At 42.9% G+C, this 20,705-nt stretch overlaps 1 protein-coding gene across 1 annotated transcript in view; it reads left to right on the plus strand.

Annotated features, from left to right (window-relative positions):
• Nucleotides 1-20,705, plus strand: part of ttn.2 (titin, tandem duplicate 2) — a 177,615-nt gene that overhangs the window by 155,528 nt on the left and 1,382 nt on the right. The window contains exons 210-235 of the mRNA XM_076264287.1: nucleotides 35-340; nucleotides 436-2,202; nucleotides 2,297-2,590; nucleotides 2,731-3,009; nucleotides 3,128-3,427; nucleotides 3,521-5,587; nucleotides 5,695-5,997; nucleotides 6,087-6,392; nucleotides 6,496-6,786; nucleotides 6,889-7,188; nucleotides 7,274-7,579; nucleotides 7,707-8,009; nucleotides 8,143-8,424; nucleotides 8,531-9,124; nucleotides 9,240-9,530; nucleotides 9,638-9,937; nucleotides 10,027-10,329; nucleotides 10,447-10,749; nucleotides 10,901-11,485; nucleotides 11,585-11,890; nucleotides 11,996-12,295; nucleotides 12,388-12,963; nucleotides 13,103-13,408; nucleotides 13,598-14,191; nucleotides 14,332-20,142; nucleotides 20,325-20,633. Coding sequence (XP_076120402.1) covers nucleotides 35-340; nucleotides 436-2,202; nucleotides 2,297-2,590; nucleotides 2,731-3,009; nucleotides 3,128-3,427; nucleotides 3,521-5,587; nucleotides 5,695-5,997; nucleotides 6,087-6,392; nucleotides 6,496-6,786; nucleotides 6,889-7,188; nucleotides 7,274-7,579; nucleotides 7,707-8,009; nucleotides 8,143-8,424; nucleotides 8,531-9,124; nucleotides 9,240-9,530; nucleotides 9,638-9,937; nucleotides 10,027-10,329; nucleotides 10,447-10,749; nucleotides 10,901-11,485; nucleotides 11,585-11,890; nucleotides 11,996-12,295; nucleotides 12,388-12,963; nucleotides 13,103-13,408; nucleotides 13,598-14,191; nucleotides 14,332-20,142; nucleotides 20,325-20,633 — 17,682 coding nt within the window. The remainder of the gene's footprint in view (nucleotides 1-34; nucleotides 341-435; nucleotides 2,203-2,296; nucleotides 2,591-2,730; nucleotides 3,010-3,127; nucleotides 3,428-3,520; nucleotides 5,588-5,694; nucleotides 5,998-6,086; nucleotides 6,393-6,495; nucleotides 6,787-6,888; nucleotides 7,189-7,273; nucleotides 7,580-7,706; nucleotides 8,010-8,142; nucleotides 8,425-8,530; nucleotides 9,125-9,239; nucleotides 9,531-9,637; nucleotides 9,938-10,026; nucleotides 10,330-10,446; nucleotides 10,750-10,900; nucleotides 11,486-11,584; nucleotides 11,891-11,995; nucleotides 12,296-12,387; nucleotides 12,964-13,102; nucleotides 13,409-13,597; nucleotides 14,192-14,331; nucleotides 20,143-20,324; nucleotides 20,634-20,705) is intronic.

Here is a 20,705-nt window from a genome sequence, read left to right on the forward strand (position 1 = left end):
TAACTGATTACTTAATTTGGTTTTATCACCCCAGACCCACCAAGTGAACCAACCAAGCTTACTATCGTTGACTCCACTAAGACGTCTATTACACTGGGATGGGTAAAGCCTGTGTATGATGGTGGCAGTGAAATCACCAGCTATGTTGTTGAACAAATGAACACTGAAGAGAGGGAATGGGTTGTGATTAGCTCCAAGGGTGAAGTGAGGACAACAGAATTTGTTGCGTCTCATCTGAAGCCTGGAATTTATTACTTCTTCCGTGTCTCTGCTGTGAACTGTGTTGGAGCTGGACGTCCAATTGAGCTCGTTCAACCAGTCCAGTCAAAGGATATCCTTGGTAGGGACTTAAGTTTGTTATATATCTCAGCACATTTAGTTGGAAATATGATTAAGAATTAATTTCTCAATTTCTCCTTTTTCTGTGTCCAACAGAGGAAGCTGATGTCAACCTTGATATCTCTATGACCACTCAGTATACAGCAAAGGCAGGCAGAGATGTGGAAATCATGATTCCTCTCAAGGGCAGACCTGCACCAAATGTCATCTGGAGGAAAGGAGACAAAAATATTGCTAGCGACTCAAGATATGCCATTAAAAACACAGAATATTCAACAACTCTGCTGATACAAAGAGTGACCCGAGATGATTGTGGAAAATATCTTCTTGAAATTGAAAATGGTGTTGGTGAGCCCAAAATAATAACTGTCTCAGTTAAAGTACTAGATTCTCCATCAGCTTGCCATAAGCTGATTTATAAGAATGTCACACGAGGCAAGCTCACACTGAGCTGGGAGCCTCCTCACATAGATGGTGGTTCTCCAATTACCAATTACATTGTGGAGAAGAAAGATGCCAAGATGAAAGCGTACACCATTATCACCACTGAGTGTCCCAACTCCACATACAAGGTTGATGGTCTTGAAGAGGATATAGCTTATTTCTTCCGCGTTTCTGCAGAAAATGAGTTTGGAGTCGGGGATACATGTGAAACAACAGAGCCAGTTAGAGCCACCGAAACACCAGGACCTATCAAAAACCTAGTGATGAAGGATTCTACCAACACATCTGTAACTCTGGCATGGACCAAACCTGATCATGATGGTGGCAGTCATATTTCAGAGTACATAATTGAAAAGAGAGCCAAAGAAGAAACAACTTGGTCACTTGCTGCTACATGCAAGCGTTTGAATTGTGAAGTTAAACACTTGAAAGAGCTTTCAGTGTTGGACTTCAGAGTGTTTGCTAAGAATGAAAAGGGTCGTAGTGACTTCTCACAAATTGGGCCCATCACTGTCAAGGACTTAGTCCTTGCACCTGAGGCCAACCTCATTGACTATCCAGGAGGTGAACTATTTGTTCGTATCGGACAAAACATTGTCATTGATTTGCCATTCAAGGGAAAACCCAAACCAGCTATATCATGGATGAAGGAAGACATTCCTCTCAAAGAAAGTGAACAAGTTCGCTTTAGGGAGTCAGAGAGCAAAGCTACCCTGACAGTGAGAGGTGCAAGAAAGGAACATGCAGGAAAATATACACTTGTTCTGGACAATAAACAAGTCAAGAACTACTTTGACATCAAAGTATCGACCCTTGGACCACCTTCTGCACCAGTTGGACCCATACGCTTCGATGAAATCAAAGCACAGAGTATAATCATATCTTGGGATGAGCCACAGGAAGATGGAGGTGGAGAAGTTACTTGCTACAGTGTTGAGAAACGTGAAACATCACAAGCAGCGTGGAAGATCGTTTGCTCTAGTGTGGTAAGGACCTCATTTAAAATACCAAACCTGGTCAAAGACACACAGTACCAGTTCAGAGTCCGTGCAGAAAACAAGTATGGCGTGAGTGAGCCACTGCATTCTGAGGATGTGGTTGCCCAGCACCAGTACAGTCCACCAGGTCCACCAGCCAAACCAATTGTTCTCAATGTGACAAGTGATGGTATGACCGTACAGTGGGCTGCACCAAGCTTTGATGGAGGCTCTCCAATCACTGGCTACCACCTTGAAAAGAAGGACAGAAATAGCCTTTTGTGGATGAAGGTTAACTCTTCAGTCATTTCAAAGAGAGAATACAGGGCCATTGGTCTGATTGAGGGTCTGGAATACTCCTTCAGAGTTTATGCTGAGAACAATGCTGGCCTCAGTCCTGTCAGTGAGCAAAGCAAGCACAAATTGGCCATCTCCCCTGTTGGTAAGTCATGTCACCATACTTTTACTGACCTAAATAATAAACTTTACAAATAAAAATGTAGTGCTAATAAATCTAAATAATTCTTTGCTTTCAGATCCACCTGGCACACCCAACTGCATTGATGTCACAAGAGACTCTGTCACACTTCAATGGGAACCACCCAAGCGCGATGGTGGCAGTAAGATTGTGGCATATAGTGTTGAAAGGCGCCAAGGAAGAAACAAATGGCTGAGATGTAACTTCACTGACATCAGTGAATGCCAGTTCACTGTCACAGGGCTTTCAGCTGGTGATCGCTTTGAATTCAGAGTGATTGCACGAAATGCCATTGGCACAGTCAGTCCACCCTCTCAGTCTTCTGGCTATGTCATGACAAAGGATGAAAGTGGTATGTGTTTAAAAAGATGCACTTAAATATGTTGAAATGTGTATGCTGTGCAAATATGTAAATCTATGTATTATGCCTATTCTGTAGATCCTACCTAAAACAATATTGTAATAAACATGAATTCTATACTTTTCTTTTAGTTATACCTGAAATCATCTTCAGTGCAGAGAAGACCCTTACTATCAAAGCAGGAGAAAACATCAAACTTCAGTGCAACATTAGTGGAAGACCCTTGCCCCAAGTTACATGGCACAAAGATGGAAAGGAACTTGACAAGATGCTTGTTGACATTACAACCGTTGTTGGATCAAGCAGCATCTTCCTCAGAGATGCCGATCGCAATGACCGTGGTATTTACACTGTTGAGGCTAGGAATAGTTCTGGCTCAGCAAAGGAGGATGTTCTTGTTAGAGTGCAAGGTTTGTATGACACCCATTATTATGGTAACACATTTATGGATTTCCTTTTTGTTTGGTTGTTATTTTTGTATTTGGGATGTTATTCATAATCCATCAATATTGTTGCTGTTTCATTTAGACACCCCTGGACCTCCCGAAGGGCCTCTAAGATTCACCAATATTTCAGCTGAGAAGGCTACACTCTGGTGGAGCCCACCAGAAAATGATGGCTGTGCAGCTATCACACACTATGTTATTGAGAAGAGAGAAACCTCAAGGATCTCTTGGGCTCTTGTCACATCCAAGTGTGAAGCTTGCTCATTCAATGCCACAAAGTTGATCAAGGGCAATGAGTATCAGTTCCGTGTGTCTGCTGTCAACAAATTTGGTGTGGGCAAGCCTCTTGCATCTGAACCCATTGTTGCAAAGATGCAATTCAGTAAGTTATCCTCACTGAAATTAGTATTTTTACAAATATCAATGTAGCTTCAGATTTAGATTTTTTAACATATGTTTTACCCTTTTATTACAGCTGTTCCTGAAGCTCCTGGAACACCTGACTGTACTCATGTCACAGGAGACAGCATCACATTGGTCTGGACAAGACCCAGATCAGATGGAGGAAATGAAATCAAGCATTATATCCTTGAGAGACGTGAAAAGAAGAGCTTACAGTGGGTGAAGGTGTCGGCGAAGAGGCCAATCACAGAACTCAGGCACAGAGTAATCCGTCTGACAGAAGGATATGAGTATGAATTCCGTGTGATGGCTGAAAATGGTGCTGGCGTTGGACCACCAAGCACCACCTCAAGACTCTTCAAGTGCAGAGAGCCAACGACTTCACCAAGTGCACCATCTGTGGTCAAGGTATCAGATTCCACAAAGTCATCTGTCACTTTGGATTGGATGAAACCTGTCTTTGATGGTGGAATGGAAATCATTGGTTATGTCATTGAGATGTGCAAGGCAAGCCTTGGGGAGTGGCACAGGGTGAACAATGAAGCCTGTATCAACACTACATACACTGCAAAGGACCTAGAGCCAGGCGAAGAATACAAATTCCGTGTGTGTGCTCTTAATGGAGCAGGAAAGGGAGAACCTTGTGAGATACCCAACCCTGTAAGAGCAGTGGACAGACTTACATCACCAGAGATGGACATTGGTGCAGACTTCAAACAGACACACATTGTGAAAAATGGAGGCACAGTTTGTCTTCACGTTGCCTTCCGTGGAAAACCCGCACCGCTTGCTACCTGGACAAAGAATGATGGTGAAATTGGTGTGATGGTTGACATCAATACAACTGAACATTTCAGCACCCTGACCATGGAGAACTGCACTAGGTATGATGCTGGCAAATACACCTTATCTCTAGAGAACAATAGCGGCCGCAAATCTGTTACATTCACTGTCAAGGTACTAGACACTCCTGGACCACCTGGACCTGTTTCGTTCAAGGATGTTACAAGGGGAGCCCTCACTATCATGTGGGATGCTCCAAGCAATGATGGAGGTTCACGTATCACACATTACATTCTAGAGAAGCGTGAAGCTAGTCGTCTGAGCTGGCAAGAGTGCAGCCGCAAGTGCAATCGCCAGATGTTTAGAGTGACCAACCTTGGAGTGGGTGTACCATATGTTTTCAGAATTATTGCTGAAAATCAGTATGGTGCCGGTGAACCTTATGAGATGACCGAACCGGTTGTTGCCACCGAAGAGCCTGCTCCACCCCAGAGGCTTGACGTCATTGACACCACTAGCTCATCTGCCTACTTGGTCTGGCTGAAACCCGAGCATGATGGTGGAAGCCGCATCACCGGTTACATCGTTGAGATGAGAATCAAGGGCACTGCTAACTGGCTGGTTGCTGGTGAAACCAAATCTCTGAAGATGGTGATAGAAGGTTTGATGGAGAACTCTGAATACCAGTTCCGCGTCAAAGCCCAGAATGATTCTGGCGTCAGCTACCCACGTGATGCTCTAACCTCTGTTGTTATTAAAGAACCTCGTATCGAGCCCACTGCAGATCTCAGTGGAATCACCAAACAGCTTATCACTTGCAAGGCTGGAAATTCATTTACTATTGATATTCCAATCAGTGGTAGACCATCTCCTAAAGTAACATGGAAACTTGAAGAGATGAAGCTCAAAGAAACAGACAGAATCTCAATCAGGACTTCCCAGGAAAGGACCACCCTGGTGGTCAGAGATAGCAGGAGAGGAGACAGTGGCAGGTACTATCTCATCCTGGACAATGCTGCCGGAACCAAGACCTTCACGGTTAATGTCATTGTCACTGGCAGACCAACTCCACCTACTGGACCTCTTGAAATTTCAGCAATCACATCAGAGTCTTGTGTGCTGGCATGGGCAGAACCCTCAGATGATGGTGGAACCGAAATCACAAATTACATTGTTGAGAAACGTGAGTCCGGTAATACCTCTTGGCAGGTGGTGAATTCCAGCGTTAAACGCACCACAATCAAAGTCACTCACCTGACTAAGTACATGGAGTACACCTTCCGTGTCTCTGCTGAGAACAAATTTGGTGTGAGCAAATCTGTTGAGTCCACACCTATGATTGCTGAGCATCCATTTGGTAAGTGTGATGTACTGAACATATTGATAACCTTGCTATTTAGACTTTAGACTAGCTATTTAAACTTCCAGCAAGCAATATGTTAAAAAAATCTGTTTCATTTACAGTTCCACCAAGCCCTCCTGGTCGTCCTGATGTGGTGTCAGTGTCTGCTGCTGCCATCAGCATTAAGTGGGATCTGGCTTACCATGATGGTGGTAGTCCAGTCACTGGATACTGGATTGAGAAGAAAGAGAGGAACACCATCTTATGGGTCAGGGAGAACAAGCTTCCTTGCCTTGACTGTCAATACAAGATCTCCACACTCATTGAAGGCCTTGAGTATCAGTTCAGAGTGTATGCAATGAACATTGCTGGTCTCAGTAAAGCCAGTGAGGCATCTAGACCCGTGGTGGCTCTGAATCCAGTTGGTGAGTAAATGTGTACAAACTGAATAATTGTTACTCTTTAACAGCAAAAACCTACCATTCCTCTAAATCCATATTTCATACCCTTCCAGATCCTCCCGGTAAACCAGAGGTTTATGACGTTACACGATCCTCCGTTTCCATTCAATGGTCCACTCCATTCAATGATGGTGGCAGCAAAATTGTGGGATATGTTGTTGAGCGCAAGATCTTCACTGATGATGAAGATGTTCGTTGGTTGAAGTGTAACTACACCACTATCACAGAAAACTGCTTCACCATCTCATCACTCAGTGAGGGAGAGGTGTATGAGTTCCGTGTGATTGCCAAAAATGGTGCTGGTGTCCACAGCATTCCATCTGAGACAACAGGACCAGTTACATGCAAAGATGAATACAGTAAGGATATGCCACAAACTACTATTATTTGTTGGATACATAATTACTGAAATGCTGAATGTGATATGATTAACTCATTATGTTGCTCTTTCTTGATTTGCAGCACCACCCAAAGCTGAGCTTGACAGCAAACTTATTGGAGAAACGGTTACAGTTCGGGCAGGATCTGATGTTGTACTGGATGCAACTGTCGGTGGCAAACCTGAACCCAAAGTCTTCTGGAGTAAGAGCGATCAGGAGCTGGAGCTGGGTGAAAAGTATTCTTTGACATACACAAGCACCAGGGCCATGGCCATCATCAAAAACTGTGACAGATACGATACAGGAAAATATGTGCTTACAGTGAAGAATGCTAGTGGTATCAAGACAGCTGCAGTGCTTGTCAAAGTTCTTGGTAAGAATTTTACAGCTCAATATCAAGTTACAAGAGTATATATGAATACAATGTACACCTACACCAATATGCATATCTAATACTTCTTTATCCAAATTTCAGATACTCCTGGAGCTCCTGATGGCTCCATCACAATCAGCAGGGTGACTGAGGAGAAATGTTCAGTTTCTTGGAAGATACCGCTGGAAGATGGTGGTGACCCAGTGACCCACTACATTGTTGAGAGGCGAGAAACTAGCAGACTAAACTGGGTGATAATGGAGACAGAGTGTAAGACTCTGTCATGTGTCAGCAGTAAACTGATTAAGAACAATGAGTACATCTTCAGAGTCAGAGGTGTGAACAAATATGGATCTGGTGTAGCACTGGAGTCGGAGCCTGTCATTGCAAGAAACGCTTACAGTAAGTAAACATCCACTTTTTGAATGATGTACTTACTCACTGCAGATTTACAGATTTGTAAATGTATTTTTTATTCCTATCTCAGCTATTACATCACCACCTGGAACACCAGAGGTTACTGCTGTTGGAAAGGACCATGTGATCATTGAATGGATGAAGCCAGAAAGTGATGGTGGTAGCGAGATCAAGAACTACCTTGTGGATAAGAGAGAGAAGAGCAGTGTTAGATGGACAAGAGTAAACCGAACATTCACCATCTATGACACAAGACTCAAGATTTCTGGTCTTCTGGAAGGCAGCGAGTACCAGTTCCGTGTATCTGCTGAAAACGCTGCTGGACCCAGTCTGCCTAGTGATGCATCTCCCTATGTCCTTTGCAAAGAACCAACATGTAAGTTGTCATTTAGGATTAGACATGTGCTCCCTTTACATGCAATTACATAATGAGCGTTGTGTCACTAACTGACAAAATAAACTTGTTAGTTATTAGTTTTATAACTTTTTTGGCTGTCTTGCAGATACCCCTGCTCCTCCATCCGTTCCACGCATTACTGATACTACCAAGCACAGTATCAGCATGAAATGGACAAGGCCCATGTATGATGGTGGCTCTGATGTCATTGGTTACATTGTTGAGATCCTTGAGGAAGGAACAGAGCAATGGTATAGGGCTACACTTAAGACCCTGAGCACAACAAAATTCACTGCAGGCGGCCTGGCAAGTAACAAGAAGTACTGCTTCAGAGTGGCAGCAGTGAATGCCATGGGTGTTGGTGAATTCAGTGAAGGTAGTTCAGAAACATCACCCTCAGAGAGAGTTGGTAAGTTTATGTTGCATCTCATCAGAGTTTCAGTAGAACTGTAGCTATATTGATCTAAATTAGTAATGCAATGCAATATTTGCACATACAAACACCAAAAAGAGCCTTTTTACATATAATTTTGTCTTCTCAGAAATGCCCGATTTTGAGCTTCCTGATGACCTCAAGAAGACTATCTGCCTGAGAGCTGGAAGTACTCTTCGGCTGTTTGTGAAGATACTTGGAAGACCAGCACCAGTGGTCACCTGGAGGAAACCCGGTGTGGAACTTACAAGTCGTGGATATATTGAGACAACTGAGTCTTTCACTAGTCTAACTGTTGAAAAAGTGCATCGTTATGATGCTGGCAAATACATGGTGGAGGCTGAGAATCCATCTGGCAAGAAGATATCAACCATTATAGTCAAAGTCTATGGTAAGAAATGTAAAATCACAAAATTATTTATTTATACAGCATGGAAAATATAATAAATGTAATTATATATTATTCTACAGTAATACATCATGTTTCATTATTTCAGATACTCCTGGACCTCCTGGTGCAGTCAATGTCAAGGATTACACTAAAGAATCGGTTGTAATCACATGGGATGTGCCAACTGTTGATGGTGGTGCACACATAAACAATTACATAATTGAGAAACGAGAAGCTTCCATGAAATCATACAAAACTGTTACAACTGAGTGCAGGAAGACTTTATACAGAATCACAGGTCTTACTGAAGGAACATATTACTATTTCAGAGTTTTGCCAGAGAATATGTATGGCATTGGAGAACCTTGTGAAATCAGTGAACCAGTTTTGGTCTGTGAAGTTCCTTCAATTCCAGTTGATATTCAAGTTGGTGACATTAACAAATCTTCTGTCACCCTGCGATGGGAGAAGCCATTGTATGATGGCGGCAGCAGAATCACTGGTTTTGTCATTGAAGCCTGCAAGGTGGGAACAGACCGCTGGATGTCATGTGCCAATGTCAAATCTTCAGTTCAACAACACACTGTGGATGCTCTGACTGAGAAAGATCAGTATCTCTTCAGGGTGAGAGCCTTGAATAGCAGGGGTGCTAGTGAGCCAAGAGAGATCACAACACCTGTTACAATTGAGGATCAGAAAGGTAAGTCATAGTTTATGCTAACAGAATACAGAGCATTTACTTAAGTTATGAAATTGTCAAGATCATCAATACCTCCTAATAACTTTTAGTGACTGCTTTATTTTCCTTTTTACAGCTGTGCCTAAGATCGATCTTACCAGCATTCCCTCAAGGATTGTCAATGTACATTCTGGCAAACCAATTGTGCTCAAAATTCCCATCAAGGGAAAACCTGCTCCAGATTGTTCTTGGTTCTTCGGTGGTGTCCAGATGAAGGATAAGCTTGACTGCATCAAGATTGAAACAACTGCCACATACACCACACTCAATGTGCGTGAAACAACAATTGCTGACACTGGTGATTACACTCTCCAGGTGAAGAATGAGTCAGGCATGGCAAGAGAGACCATCAAAGTCATTATTCTTGGTAAGTTATAGCAATAGCCCACTGCTTCTCAGTATAAACATATGTACAGTATGTGCTTTAAATGGCAGCTAAAATCTACAAATAAAATAATTGTTTGTTTTTTACAGACAAGCCTGGAATACCCATTGGTCCTCTCAGAATTGATGAGACTGATGGAGTATCAGTCACTGTCAGCTGGGAACCACCAGAGAAAGATGGAGGTGCTAATATCAGTGGTTATATTGTTGAAAAGCGTGAGGCTCACCAGCCAGGATGGTCAACAGTATCTGAATCAGTGACAAGAACCACATATAAATTTACTAAACTAACTGAGGAAACAGAGTATGTGTTCCGTGTTGCTGCATCCAATCGGTTTGGCATGGGACGTTTCTTGCAATCAGAAGTTGTTGAGTGCAAGAGTCCCAAGTGTAAGTACCAGTTTTTTGTTTGTTTTTACTTTTTACTTTCGATAAACAATGTGATCAATATAACTAAATGTGTTTCTCTTTTTCTTTAGCCATATCTTCACCACCAAGCACACCAGAAATACTTGACGTGTCTCATGATGGTATGACTTTGTCCTGGCAACCACCAGAAGATAACGGAGGTTCCACAATTGCTGGCTACAATATTGAGCGCAAGGAGACCAGATCGGACAGATGGATGCGCATCAATAAGAACCCTGTGACAATGACCAGATACAGATCTACTGGTCTGGTGGAAGGTCTTGAGTATGAGTACAGAATAATTGCCATCAACTCCAGAGGCAATAGCAAACCAAGCGCATGTTCTAAACCTGTTATTGCAATGGATCCAATTGGTAAGTAGAATGAAATGTTGAAAATGCACATGCATGAAAAATAATGTATAAATAATGTTACTATTCTTAGCTCACGCAAGTACTCATACATGGACTCTTAAATGTATTTTCTCTCAGAACCACCTGGTCCACCAGTAAATCCAAAGGTTACCGATACCACCAGAACATCTGTCTCCCTTGCTTGGCTTCCTCCTGAGGAAGAGGGAGGCTCTGTGGTGACTGGTTATCTGGTTGAGATGCAGAAGGTTGACCAAGTTGAATGGACAAAGTGCAACACCACACCAACAAAGATCTGCGAGTACACTCTGACACACATGCCACAAGGCGCTGAATACAAATTCCGTGTGATGGCATGCAATGCTGGTGGAGCTGGAGAACCTGTCGAAGTTCCAGGAATTGTCAAGGTCACAGAAATGCTTGGTACGAATGACAATAATATCAATGTGTTATGTATTGTTATTTCAAAAAAATACAATAAATCCAAACTGTTTATTGAATATGTGTCTAACGCAATTAAGTTGGCAGTGTTTTTCAATATATGGAGTGTTAATGTTTGTTTGGGCCTTTTCAGAATATCCTGATTATGAACTCGACAAAATGTACGAAGAGGGATACGTTGTCAGACAGGGTGGAGTTGTCAGTCTGTCTGTGCCAATTAAGGGCAAACCTCTCCCAACTTGCAAGTGGACAAAGGAAGGCCGTGATATTTATCACAGAGCCATGATTGCCACTGGTGAAGATCGCACTGAGCTTGTTATTAAGGATGCTCACAGAGATGACACCGGCACTTATGACCTCGTCCTGGAGAACAAATGTGGCAAGAAGGCCGTTTACATCAATGTTAAAGTCATTGGACGTCCAGACGCGCCTGAAGGTCCTCTTGAATTTGATGATATCCAGGCACGCTCTGTGAGGGTGAGCTGGAGACCTCCCTCCAATGATGGTGGATCTGATATTCTTGGCTACATTGTGGAGAGACGTGAAGTTCCAAAAGCAGCCTGGTATACTGTGGATTCAAGAGTGGTTGACACATCTCTTGTAGTTAAAGGACTCAAGGAAAATGTTGAGTATCACTTCAGAGTATACGCTGAAAATCAGTTTGGTGTCAGCAGATCCCTGAAATCAGATGAGTCGGTTACACCCAAAACACCTCTCAGTAAGTACTTGTTATCAGTAATTTTATCCAGTATGTTCACCATGAAAATTAGTTGAGTGAGTTTCACTGATCATTCTACACTCTCTTTCAACACAAAAGGTCCTCCAGAGCCCCCCTACAATCCTCCAGAGATCATGGATGTCACTAAGACTACCATTGGTCTTGCTTGGTCGAAGCCCAAAGACGACGGTGGCTCTCGTGTCACAGGATACTATGTTGAGAGAAGGGAAGTGTCTACAGAGAAGTGGGTCCGTCACAACAAGACTCACATCACCACAACAATGTACACCCTCACCGGACTTATCCCTGATGCAGAGTATGTTTTCCGTGTGGTCGCCCAAAACGACATTGGTCTGAGTGAAGCTGGAGCTGTTTCTGAATCAGTTGTATGCAAAGATCCATTTGGTAAGAACAGAATTATAGGAAACATGACATTAAACTTATAATACACAAAAAATCATCAATTTCACTGACTAATGCTTATTTGCTTTCATGTATTGCACCTCACAGACAAACCAAGCCAGCCAGGAGAAATCGACATTGTCTCCATTACCAAAGACAGCATCACCATCCACTGGCTCCGTCCAGAATCTGATGGTGGTAAGGAGATCCTGGGATACTGGGTTGAATACAGACAGGCAGGTGAAAGTGCCTGGAAGAAATGTGCAAAGGAACGCTCTAAAGACCGTCAGTTTACTATGGGTGGTCTTGAGGAGGCAACTGAGTATGAATTCAGAGTGATTGCTCAAAATGAAACTGGTTTGAGCAGACCACGAAGAACTGCCATGGGAATAAAGACCAAATTGAGTGGTATGTTCCCATAGTATCTCAGGTTGTACCTTATTAATTAATTGTTTTTATTGGCCTTTCTGGTTTAATTTATGACATTTATTTTGTTACAGTTGGAGAGGCTCCAGTCCTCAAGGATGAGATTAAAGATGTAACTACTAAGCTTGGAGAACCAGGCACATTGACCTGCCAGATTATTGGCAGACCTCTTCCTGAAATTAAATGGTACAGATTTGGAAAGGATTTGATCCAGAGCCGCAAATATAAGATGAGCTCTGATGGCCGTAACCACTCCCTAACAGTGGTCACAGATGAGCAAGAAGATGAGGGCCTGTACACTTGCAGAGCCATAAATGAGGCTGGTGAAATTGAGACCAGTGGCAAGCTCCGTTTGCAGGCAGCACCTCAGTTCCATCCTGGATTCCCTCTGAAAGATAAATACTATGCTGGATCAGGAACAAGCCTTCGCCTCCACGTTGTCTACATTGGACGACCAATCCCATCAATCATGTGGTTCTATGGCAAGAAGCCTCTGAATCCATCCGAGAATGTCATCATTGAGAACACAGAGAGTTACTCTCATCTTGTGGTCAGAAATGTCCAGCGTAAGACAAATGCTGGAAGATACAAAGTGCAGTTAACAAATAAATTTGGCACAGTTGACACATCTCTGCGTGTTGAAATCCAAGGTGAGTCAATATATAGTATAGACTCAGGTTCAGAAAATAACTAAAATATATTTTTTTAAATATAATAAGTAATAAAAATGTAATATCAATAGTTGCAAAAAGTGACAGTGTTTCACTAATGATTTTGGTTTAATTTCAGATAAACCAGTCATCCCTGAAGGACCAATTGTAGTTGAATCTATTCTTAAGAGCGCTGTGGTTATCAGCTGGAAGCCACCAAAGGATGATGGTGGTGCAATGATTACCAACTACATTGTGGAGAAGCGTGAAGCCAAAGAGGGAGAGAAGTGGCATCTTGTGTCATCCTCAATTTCAGGAACAACTTGCCGTATTCCAAATCTGACTGAGAATGCTGGATACTACTTCCGTGTGTCTGCACAGAACCAGTATGGCATCAGTGGCGCACTCGAAATTCCAGCTGTCCTCATCCTCAAAAGTCCATATGGTATGTAAACTCTTCAGCATCAGTTATTATTATTATTTGCCAGACGTATGTCTGCTTTATTGTTTGACATACTATTCCATATTGCCTATATAATATTTCCATATTATTCTACAATCCAACAAATTTTATTTTCGTAAATATATGAATCTATTCTCTTATGAATAATTTACTTTTTCTTGTGTTTTACAGAAAAACCTGGAATTCCTCAACAGCCTGTTGTTACAGAGGTCACAAGGGATTCTTGTATTGTATCTTGGAAGGCTCCATCTAGCGATGGTGGTGCCAAGATCAAAGCTTACTACCTTGAAAAGAGGGAGAAGAAACAGAATAAATGGATCGCTGTTACAACTAATGAAATCCAGGAGACCCATTATGAGGTTACAGGACTCCTTGAGGGCTTTGAATATGAATTCCGTGTGAAATGCGAAAACATTGGCGGTGAGAGTGACTGGAGTGAGAAATCAGAGCCCATCATTCCAAAGTCGGAACAGAAACCTCGTGCTCCAATGTTCAAGGAAGAAATAAGAGACATGACCGTGAAATATAAAGCACATGCTACCTTTGTGACAAAGGTTGTTGGACATCCAAAACCTGTCATTAAATGGTACAAAGGTGGCAAAGAAATTCTACCAGATGGAAAGAAGATCAAGGGGCAAGAATTCAAAGGAGGATACTACCAACTTGTTATCTCTGATGCTGATGAGGGTGATGCTACCACTTACCAGATTAGAGCAACAAACTCAAAAGGATCCATTTCAACAACTGTGAATTTGGATGTTGAAAGTAAGGCTGAGGAAATATGCAGTTTGATAATAAGATCTTTGTGCATGCCCTATTTCAATTTCAAGCTGTTACATGCCCAACATGATAAATTCATATTACATTTTTACACTGTTAAATAACATTTTGTTATTCTTTTTTAGTTCCTGCAAGGATCTACCTACCCCAGGATCTGCAAGGCTTTGGAGCTGTCCATGCTGTTCGTGGCGAAGTGGTCACAATCAAGATTCCAATCAGTGGAAAACCTGAGCCTGCAGTGACATGGCAGAAAGGAAAAGAGATAATTGACAACACTGCATATCATCAAGTGATAGTCACAAGATCCTTTACTTCTCTTGTATTCCCTAAGGGAGTCCAAAGGAAGAGTGCAGGTTACTACATCTTAACAGCAAAGAACAGATTTGGAGATGACAAACAAACCATTGAACTGGATGTTGCTGATGTACCCGGACCACCTAAAGACATGATTGTCAGTAATGTATCAAGAGATTCTCTCACTTTCACATGGAGTCCTCCGGCAGATGATGGTGGCACCCCAATAATTAATTACATTGTGGAGAAGTGTCCCACTACAGGTGAAAGATGGATCCGTGTTGGAACAACAACTGAAACTACATTAACTGTAATCAATCTCTTTGGCAAGACCAAGTACCAGTTCCGTGTCATTGCTGAAAATAGATTTGGTGTGAGCGAACCATCTCAGCCTACAGAGCCTGTGACCACAAAGGAGGACAAATCAACTATCAGAAATTATGATGATGAAGTGGATGAGGCTAGGGAAGTGACCAAGGATGAAGTCCCTAATTCTAAGGTGAAGCTTGTGCCTACTCTTTACAACATTGCTGAGGAGTTTGCCCGCTCTGGACATTTTGGCACAGTTCATCGCTGTGTTGAAAAAAGTTCAAAGAAGACTTTCTTGGCCAAATTCATTAAAGTGAAAGGTGCAGATCGTGAGTTGGTGGTTAGAGAGGTTGAGACCCTTAACCTGGCCAGACACAAGAATATTCTGTATCTGCATGAGACCTTTGATAGCCTGGAGGAATATGTTTTGATCTACGAATTTCTGTCTGGTGTTGACATATTAGACCGTCTTGGCACCTCTACCTTTGACCTGACAGAACAGGAAATTGTACGCTACATGAGACAGGTCTGTTCCGCTCTTCAGTTCTTGCATAGTCACAACTACGGTCACTTTGACATTAGACCTGAAAACATCATCTATACCACAAGAAAGAGCTCAACCATCAAGATTATTGAAATGGGCCAGGCAAGACTTCTGACTCCTGGAGAAAATCTTAGGATCCAGTTCAGTGCAGCTGAGTACTATGCACCTGAAATCCACAAACATGATTTGGTTTCTACAGCAACAGACATGTGGTCAGTTGGTGTTCTGGCATATGTGCTTCTCAGTGGCCTTAATCCATTCGCCGCTGAGTCTCAGCACAAGATGGTTGAAAATATTACAAATGTGGAGTACATATTTGACAATGATGCATTCAGAGACATTAGCATTGAAGCTATGGACTTTGTGGACAGACTGATTGTTAAGGAGAGGAAGAAACGTATGACTGCCTTTGAGGCACTTGAACATCCTTGGCTCAAGATGAAGATTGAAAATGTCAGCAAAAAAGTGATCAAAACCTTGAGACACAGAAGGTACTACCAGACATTAGTGAAGAAGGAATGGAGCACTGTGATCTCAGAAGCACGTATTGCCTATGGTGGTGCTTACAGAAGCCAAAAGGGTCTTACAGTTGAAAGAGTGAAGGTTGGAATTCCTGAGGAAGGCCTGAGACCAGGACCTGTCATGCATGGTTCTGCTGAGGAAGGTGGTCATGTGAGATTCACATGCAGCATCGCAGACTATGACAGAAACACAGAGGTGACATGGTACCATGGTTCTCGCAAGCTAGTCGCAAGTCATAAGTATGAAATCAGCTATGCTAATGGATTTGCCAGCATCTATGTGAAGGACATAGAAGAATCAGATGATGGCTTGTACAGATGCAAAGTTGTTAATGAGGAGAGGGAAGAAAATTCCTATGCAGAGATCTTTGTGGAAAACGTAAGATCTCTTCGTGAGTACTACCTGGGACGCACAGTTAAGAAACTGAGGAAGAGGATTGATCAAGCTAAACTTCTTCACAGGCCTCCTGAGTTCACACTGCCTTTGTACAACCGTACAGCATACATTGGTGAAGATGTACGGTTTGGAGTTACAATTACAATCCATCCAGAGCCACAGGTAACTTGGTTGAAGGCTGGACACAGAATCAAACCTGATGACAGCAAGTACACCTTTATAAGTGACAAGGGTCTCTATCAGTTGCTTATTCACAATGTTGGACTTGATGATGATGCTGAGTACACTGTCATGGCTCATAACAAGTTTGGTGAGGACAGCTGCAAGGCCCGCCTCACAGTAACCCATCACCCTGTTGTTGAAGAGACAATGAGGCCCATGTTCAAGCGCCTTTTGGCAAATGTGGAATGTACTGAAGGAGAAAGCGTCCGCTTTGACCTGAGGGTGTCTGGAATTCCATCACCAACCCTGAAGTGGGAGAAGGACGGCAAACCTCTGGAATTCAGACCACAAGTTGCAGTTGTTCAAGAAAGTGCAGACTACCATGTTCTCCACGTTCGAGAAACTCTTATTGAGGACTCTGGTACATATAGAGTCACTGCAACAAACTCATCAGGATCAACAACCTGCCAGGCCACACTTAAGGTTGATCGTCTTACATATACCAGGAGAGAATTTAAGAGTGAAGATGAAAAACAAAAATATGTTCAGAACCAAATCAAAAAGACACTGAAGATGGCACAGCACTTCTCAAGCACAGAGGTTGAGACAACACTCAATCTAGCTGCACAGGAAGCTTTGAAAGAAGTTGCTGAATTATACAAACCAGCATTCAGCACAAAGAATGTCCAGGGTGAATTTGACATTACAGTCGATAAGACGGCAAAGAAAATACAGGTAGAAGAGAAGAGAATCCGTATGCCCTATGAAATTCCAGAACCTCAGGCTCATGATCCAACTGTTCTTGAGGAGGACATGGGTATCAAACACTTTGTTCCCTTGTCTGAAATGAAGTGGTACAAGAAGCTTCGTGATGAGTATGTAGTACCTGAACGCATGGAGAGAATTGTGCAGAAGAGACAACGCCGTATTCGGCTTTCCAGATGGGAGCAATTCTATGTTATGCCACTCCCAAGAATTACAGACCAGTATAGGCCAAGGTTCCGTATTCCTCATCTCACGCAAGACGATCTTGAAACTGTAAGACCAGCAAGGAGATCACCTTCACCTGAATCGGTGGCATCCTTCAGACAGAGAAGAAGGTCTCTTGGAGATATGTCTGAGGACGAACTTCTTCAGCCTGTGGATGAATATCTGAAATCAAAGAGAACTGAAGAAGAGCAGCAGATGCTTGAGGAGGAGCTTGAACTAGGCTTCTCTGCCTCCCCACCAAGTGGCAGTCCAGTACGCTTTGAACTGTCTTCACTGCGCCGTGCATCACCAAGGGCTGTTGCAATGGCTGAGATGAAGCATGAGGAAAAGAAAGAGCGCACCACTGTTGCTCAGTTCCTAAGGAGAAGAAGGTCTTTGTCACCAACATACATTGAGCTGATGCGTCCAGTGTCTGAATTGATAAGACCTCCTCGAACTCGCCCTGCAGTGGAAGTTGAGGGAGAGGCTATTGAGAGAAGATCACCAACCCCTGAAAGAACACGTCCTCGCTCTCCTAGCCCTGTTTCCACAGAGAGGTCATCCAGGTCATCCTCAAGGTTTGAGAGATCTGCCAGATTTGACATCATGTCAAGATATGAATCAAGGAAAGCAGCTCTTAAATCTGAGAGAAAATACCAGGTTGTTACTCAGACACCATTCAGCCTTGATCATGCTCCACGTATTACTGTGAGAATGCGTTCTCATCGTGTGCCATCTGGTCAGAACACAAAGTTCACATTGAATGTCCAAGCCAAGCCAGAGGCAGAAATCAAATGGTATCATAATGGACAGGAAATTCAAGAGAGCAGCAAGTACCAGTTCACAGATATGAGTGGAGTTCTGTCTCTAAAAGTCCTTGAGTGCATTGCAGAGGACAGTGGAACATACCGTGTTGTCGCCACAAATTCAAAGGGAGAGGCATCCGACTATGCCACCCTTGATGTTTCAGGTGGAGAATTTTCCACATATTCCTCTCGCCGTAAAGATGAGGAGACCCCTGCAACATTTGTCCCAGATGTCACAAAAACTGACTACTACCATGTATCATCAGTTAGAGCTTCTTCCTCATCAAGAACTCACCTTGAGATCAAAGAAACCTCAACAAAGTTCATGGAAAGACGTGAGGTATCGGCTTTAGAGTATGCTGCAGCAGAGAGGTTGGCGTCGTCACCAATAAGATATGCTTCAACTGAATACTTGTCTTCTGCATCTTATTCATCATCTGAAAAGTTTGCTGCTACAAAAACAAAGACAAAAGTAGTTGAAGAGGTTAAGAAGGTTAAGGCCACACTATCTGCAAGAATCCTCACAAAGCCTCAGTCAACTACAGTTTCTATTGGTGAGACAGCAAGATTCACATGTGATATTGATGGTGAACCAGCACCAAGAGTGACATGGTTGCACGAAGGAACTACCATTGTGTCCTCACATCGTTACCAGGTGACTACAACACAGTATAAGTCTACATTTGAAATCACCTCGGTTGAGATTTCTGATGAGGGCAGCTACACAGTGATAGTGGAGAACTCAGAGGGCACTCAAGAAGCAAGATTTACTTTGACCATCCGTAAACCACCACCTAAAGAGGAGGTTGTTGCCCCACCTCCAAGTGTGAAGTCTCCTGAGCCTGAGGTAAAGTCCCCAGAACCTGCTCAGGTTTCCTCACCAGAGCCCCGAGTCAAATCACCTGAGGTGAAGTCACCAACCCCAATCAAGTCTCCTGAGCCAGTGACCTCACCCCAGAGGGTGGCATCCCCACCAACGGTTAAATCTCCAGAGCCCATTACATCACCTGCAAGGCTTAAATCTCCAACACCAATCAAATCCCCAGAACCAGTGACCTCACCGCCAAGGGTGAAATCTCCAACGACTGTCAAATCTCCTGAACCAATTGCTTCACCTACAAGAGTGAAGTCTCCAACGACTGTCAAATCTCCTGAACCAATTACTTCACCACCAAGGGTGAAATCTCCAACAACAGTGAAATCACCTGAACCAATCACCTCACCTCAAAGGGTAAAATCTCCACCAACTGTAAAATCTCCAGAGCCAATCACTTCACCACCAAGGGTGAAATCTCCTACAACGGTAAAATCTCCAGAACCAATCACCTCACCACAGAGAGTGAAATCTCCTCCTACTGTAAAATCTCCAGAGCCAGTTGCTGCACCGCCAAGAATCAAATCTCCAGTGCCAATTGCTTCACCTCCAAGAATCAAATCTCCAGTGCCAATTGCTTCACCACCAAGAGTGAAGTCCCCAACCACAGTCAAATCACCAGAACCAATTACTTCACCAATGAGGGTGAAATCCCCACCCACAGTCAAATCACCAGAACCGATCATGTCACCTAAACGGGTAAAGTCCCCAACACCAGTTAAATCTGCCCCACCAAAGATTGTTCAGCATCTTAAAGCAGAGGCTGCTGAGGACAAAGTGAAAATGTACTGTGTTGCTGAAAGCATGGTGAAGGAAGTTGTGTGGTACAAAGGCAGCAAAAAATTGACACAAGGCAGTCACTATCAAATTCAAACTTCTGCTGATGGAACCTGCTGTCTGTTTATCTATGACGTCTCTGAGAGTGACCAAGGTGAATACACCTGTGAGATTACTACAGAAGGGGGAATGTCCAAAACATCATTCTCCTTCACTGGCCAAGTGTTCCAGAGCATATACTCAAAGGTTACAGCTTTTGTAGCAACGCACATGGCAATTCAACGTAAGTGATATATTTACTATTTATCACACAACATTTTGTAACATGTTATTGTATACATCTAGAGGTAAAAGACAACACTATTGCTGTTTTAAACAATTAAATAGATATGTAGTTTAACATTCATTCACTTGTACACAAGATAACCCAGTATCTCAAAAATATTTGTCCTCTTTGCATTGCAGAATCCGTAAAGACCTCTGAGGTCATGAGTCATGGATTCCAAGAGTCATCTGAAATGATGGTCATGAAAGAAAGTTCCGCTTTTTCATCCAAATCTGTCCACATGGAGAGCTCTGTTCAAGAGTCCTCATTTAGCAGTTCCAGCATGGCTGAAATGAAGTTGGCTGAAATGAAGTTCGAAACAATGTCTCAATCCAGCATGTCCTCAATGACATCTGAGTCTGTTTATGCCATGAGTTCAAGTATGTCAATGTCAAGTCATTCACATGTAGAGGGGTCCTCCATGAGAGCCATGCTGCACAGTGGGCAAGGTGAGATATCTTACCAGTCAGACAAACAAGCTCATGTTTTCCAGTTACGTCTTTGCCACTGATATTGTTACT

Source organism: Alosa pseudoharengus, unplaced genomic scaffold, assembly GCF_046254945.1.
Source record: "Alosa pseudoharengus isolate Yale_2024_CS ecotype anadromous, Long Island Sound unplaced genomic scaffold, YU_APseudo_1.1 YU_APseudo_1.1_scf_3, whole genome shotgun sequence".
NCBI classification, from domain to species: Eukaryota; Metazoa; Chordata; class Actinopteri; order Clupeiformes; family Clupeidae; genus Alosa; species Alosa pseudoharengus.